Below are 5352 nucleotides of genomic sequence, written 5' to 3' on the forward strand. Positions count from 1 at the left end.
AATGTGCAGAGGATTTTCCATTTTGGGATATAAGTTCAAAGTGACCGACAATTTTTATCATTTCAAATATATTTATTTATTTGACAAGAAAAAAAAATTGGCCGTAGAATTACCTATACTTGTTAATAGTAACACTATCTCATTTAGGTCCCCCCAAAGAAATAGAAAAGAAAAAACAAAAATGTTCGAACACCTGTGATTGAGATTTCAGATGAACATTGTTGTTTTCTTATAGCAAACTATGCACTATATATGCACAAAAAGTGCAAGTTGTCCTGCTAATTGTTTTTACCCTAAAAAAGGAATTGAATGGCCTCTTCTTAGGTAATTTCGAATTCAATTTTTTAGGGTGAGCACGGATAGCGGGTATTCGATTATCTGTTCGAATTTAAACCGAATTAATTAAATTGGTTTTGGAACCAACGGGTAATCGGATCCAACCCGAACCAAATCAATGGCCTTTGTTAGTGATTGGTTCGGGTATCAATTTTGGGGGTGCGGAATCCGAACTAATCCGTAAATCCGATCATATATTAATTAAACAAAAAAATAAAAAAATATGTATGATTTTTAGTGACTTTTAGTGAGATTATTCACTATTAATATATTTGGATTTTAATAAGTTTAGTTTTTAATGTATTTAGTATTTAATATGTTTAAATTATTTATATTAATGTTACATGTTTATTATACTTGTTGAATTTTTAAGATAAAAATTTGATTTTTTTATGAATTTCAAAGTGATCGGGTATTCAATTATCCAAATCGAATCAATCCGTTCTTAATCGGTTTGATTTAGTTCGGATACATACACAAAAAAGTATAAATCCAAACCAAATCGAACCAATTACATTTTGATCGTTCAATTCTAATTTCACCTTAAACTCGAACCAAACTTACGCGTGCTCACCCCTACAATTTTTAGTGGTTAAACAGAATTAGAGAAATCCGGTTTCCAAACGTTATCAATGAAATCATGCTCTTAATCCGTTGAGAGTTTTTTATTTTTATTTTTATCATGAAAGTTGAAAATGCTAATAAATTTATTCATGAGCAAAAAAATTTATCATTTATACTTATAAAACATAAATTTCATATATAATATTATCATGATAAGGGTAATATAGAACTTTTATGTGATTTTTTAGTGTTTAGATAATTTTGTTGTATAAAACTCATATTTTATGAGTATAAATGATAATTTTTTATGGATAAATTTGTCCGCGTTTTCAACTTTCGTGGATAGAAATAGTAATTTACTTTTTTTTTTCTAAAATTAGGAATCGAATTTAAAATCTATAGATAAAGATAAAAAAATTATACCATTTGAAATATAGCTTGTTGATTAATAAGAATTTATTTATTTAATATTTTCAAATCATATTTCTATTTTTCTAAAGCATTAGTGTTTTGAAGTCTTCCCAACTCCAATTACTGACTGAAATCAGATTTAACTTATCATCAAACTTGTTTAGTACTTTATCCACACAATCACAAATACGAACTTGATATCTTAACACAGACACTATTTACAGCCTGGTAACAACGAATAAAATTAGAGTTTGTCATTTTTGTTTTGGGGGTCGTATAACTAAACTACACGTGTATTTAATTTATTTGAAACTATCAGAGTAGAATCTATTTTTTTTAAAATGAGTTGAAGTAATAACAAAAATATTTTAGTAGAATATTTTTCACAATCTTTAAAAAGATAATTCATTAATAGACTGAAAAATAAATAATTCAGTTCATTCCCATACAGATAATGAATGTTTAGAATTCATATAATGCAAGAAGACATTAGTTTTGCTACCTAAAAATAAGTAAATAACAAAACATTCCGGCAAATGAAATAAAAATGGAGGGACAGTTTTGTAAAGTTGTTGTTTGCAAAAGCGTAGTAGAAAAAGATATGGATGCCACGTGGCACGTGTAAAGGTGCAAGTGATGGTGTAAGTAAAAGTGCATGTGGTGGTGGTGTTCTCCGTGAAGTTGTGTGGGGCAGCACCGCCTTCGCTCGCCGTTGTGATTAAGACGCGTGGAGCACATGGGGGTAGGTAGGAGAGTGCTTTGTCATCGGTGAGCGTGATAAATCATGATTCATGAGAGTGCAGAGGAGCACAGTGTTACTGAGATGCAGGTTAGCTTATTTTCAATGGGGGTAGTGGGACCCTTTGCGTTGCGTTGTAGTGAATCCCTGGCGGTTAATTAATGCGGCGACACGATGCGCAGACATATTCCAGCTCTGCAGTTTAATGTAGTGAAGTTCTGCCACGTGGCTTCATATTTGACTACGTTGGAATTCGCCGCTTCACGCCTACACCCGAAGGCCACTAGTGGCTACTGGCTAGCTGACTAGTTCCACTGCTCCAGAGCTGGTTTCTTAATTTAAAAAAAAAAAACTAGCCCAACTATTGAGCTTTCCTTTTGGGCTATAGTGTACCCATTTAAGAAAATTTGGGCCTTAAATTGCATTGGACAGAACTAGCACAACTGTGACAAAAATGTAAAATAGCCCAATTCACAACCAAGAAGGGAAATAACGGAATAGGTGTCACTCACTGTACAAAAATATGGAGATGAAAGATTCTTGCGTTTTATATGCTAACTTAATTTGGGCTCCGGTTCCGTTTCGATGCCAAAAAAACTAGAATTCTCCACCGTTGATTCAAAATTCTTTTGAACCAACTACAATGCACGAGTTTCCTTACTTTTCTTTTAAAGAACTTTTTACAGAAGAATACAAGCAATCATATTCATAGCTATTGACATTAGACACCAAATACATATATAATAATGTTGTGTTTTTTTCTTTAACCATTGAAACTACATCTATATATAGTGGAAAGCCAAGATGATTTGTTGTCACCTTGGGCCAGAAAGCTCCATAGCTTCTAATATGAGTGAGGATTCTTCTATGAAATCTGAATATCTTTGAGGGTTATTTTCACTATTACTAGATCGGAGCCTTGGTGTTTCACTCTTGTGTGACTGTGAGGCCTCCCATCTCTCAGCTAATCCATCACCTTCCAACATCTTCAATACTTCTGACATCTTCGGGCGATGCGAAGGCTTGAATTGTGTGCATAATAGTGCTACCTGAACCATTTCTTCCAACTCAAGCAAATCAAAACTTCCCCTTAGATCTTTGTCCACCATTTGGCTTAATCTTCCATCTTGGTGGAGCTTCTTAACCTGAAAGCTCATAATAAACACAAGAATTGTAATTTACTCACCAAATGCTAACTTGAAGGGGAAGCAATGCAAATACAGAGATATATCAGAAGAATGAGGGTTACCCAATCAAGCATGACACCCTTCTGGTTTGCTGCTCGCCCGAAATCTAGAGCCTTATGGCCTGTGATTAGCTCAAGAAGCAAGATTCCAAACCCAAACACATCAGTCTTCTCTGATGACTGACCTGTTGATAAGTACTCTGGAGCAATATGGCCGACAGTTCCGCGGACAGCAGTTGTCACATGAGTATCTCTGTGATCCAGAAGCTTAGCCAAACCAAAATCGCCAACAACTGCTTCGAAATCTTCATCTAGCAATATATTGGCTGCTTTGACATCACGATGAATAATTTTCGGATCACATTGTTCATGCAAATAAACCAACCCCCTCGCTGTACCTATCGCTATTCTCTTCCTCCTCACCCAATCTAAGGCTGGCCGACCATGAACATGATCTGTTATCAAATCCGAAACCAAAGCCAGGATTAAGTAATGAGTGTTGAAGATATAGGAGTGTATTCTTCAGTAACTAGAAGCTGAAAATATCATTGCTTAGCATACAAGAAACAAAACAGAAACAGCAGTGTTCCATCATGGAGGCTAAGTAGCTAACCTTTTAATTTAGAGGCTACACTGCCATTGGACATATAAGGATAAACAAGGAGCCTTTCATTCTGAGTACTGCAAAATCCACTGAGACGCAGAAGATTCCGGTGCACAGCCAAACTTATTGTCTCAACCTCTGTCTGAAATTGGATCTCACCACCAGCAGCATTGTAATCCTTCAACCTTTTAACTGCCACAATTGTTCCATCATTCAAGCACCCTTTGTAGACTATTCCAAAGCCACCCTTTCCTAAAATATTCTTTGAACTGAAATGGTCTGTTGCGGCTCTAAGCTCTTTGAATGAATACCTCTTTAAATGACCAAGGCGCACCTCAGGGTCGTATTGCTCTGACAAGTGACAAAGAAAGTACATCGAATACCACAAAGAAGAACTAAAGAAAATATCAGAACACTAATCATGCTTATAAAATTAAGTTCAAACCTAATTAAAAAAAAAGGATATTATGGATACCAGGACTCTAAAAATGCATGATTTCCTGATATGGTATCTCATTAATATCACATCAGGGTTGCATTTGGATTTTGCGCGTATTCATGATCAAATTCTATATTCAACTACAATGTAATGTTCATTAAAACATTTTCAATGGGGAAGATGAAGAAAAGACTAACCGCTAACATCAAAGAATATCTGCTGATTCTGTCTGTATCGCCACCAAACGAGAAACACAACAATAATTACAATGATAAAAGCAGAACCAAAACTCGCACCAAAAGCAACTGCAACACGATGGCTTTTGTTGCTAGAGTCTGATTGAGCTGGACAACAGACAACCCCCATGTTCCAACATGTCATGAAATTGTTAGAAATAATTAATTTGAATGTTGAATACGCAGTTTAAGGGGGAATGCATGCCACTGGTACCTGTTAGAGCATCTGGAGGGAAGGAAAGTGGTTCTGGCAACACATTAGAACAGTTATTTGCTTTTGGACCACATATTAACGGGTTACCCTCAATCCTGAAAGTTAAAATTGAGCAAGATATTGATACATCACTTTTTGCATCAAGCTTGTCTATAGAACAAAAGACTACAAAAATAAAATGGTCTTACTTGAATGTTCTTGCTGTTACTCTTGGCAAAGAACCACTCAAATTGTTATAAGAGAGGTCCCTACATAGATTGGACCAAATAGTTAACATGCCATAGATATTGTTAAATATTGCGACAGATATAACTGAAGAAAAAGGGGTTAATAGCACAAAGAAACCTACACAAGTGTTAGACCTTCAATGTTACTAAGAGACTGAGGGCATGCTCCGGTAAGGCTGTTATTGTTCAACCGCCTGACACGTACATACCGCAAATTTAAATGACCATCAGAGATAGAATGTCAAGAGTCATCATCAAAATCCACAATCTTCACATCAACTAAGGAAAATTGCAACTTACAGGTAGTTCAGGCTTGTGAGGCCTCCCAAAGAACTTGGTATCTCACCACTAAATGCATTATTGGAAAGGTCAAGTGTCTCAAGCTTTTTTAACTTT

The 5352-nt window shown here is 35.3% G+C and overlaps 1 protein-coding gene across 1 annotated transcript in view; it reads right to left on the bottom strand.

The window, feature by feature from the left end:
- The window catches only part of LOC107631341 (protein NSP-INTERACTING KINASE 3), a gene marked incomplete at its 5' end in the record, with an annotated part of 3338 nt that continues 551 nt past the window's right edge, over positions 2566–5352 (bottom strand). The window contains 8 exon segments of the mRNA XM_016334766.2: positions 2566–3195; positions 3300–3691; positions 3850–4191; positions 4477–4623; positions 4730–4824; positions 4918–4977; positions 5079–5150; positions 5257–5352. Coding sequence (XP_016190252.1) covers positions 2866–3195; positions 3300–3691; positions 3850–4191; positions 4477–4623; positions 4730–4824; positions 4918–4977; positions 5079–5150; positions 5257–5352 — 1534 coding nt within the window.

Source organism: Arachis ipaensis, chromosome B03 (assembly GCF_000816755.2).
Source record: "Arachis ipaensis cultivar K30076 chromosome B03, Araip1.1, whole genome shotgun sequence".
NCBI lineage: Eukaryota > Viridiplantae > Streptophyta > Magnoliopsida > Fabales > Fabaceae > Arachis > Arachis ipaensis.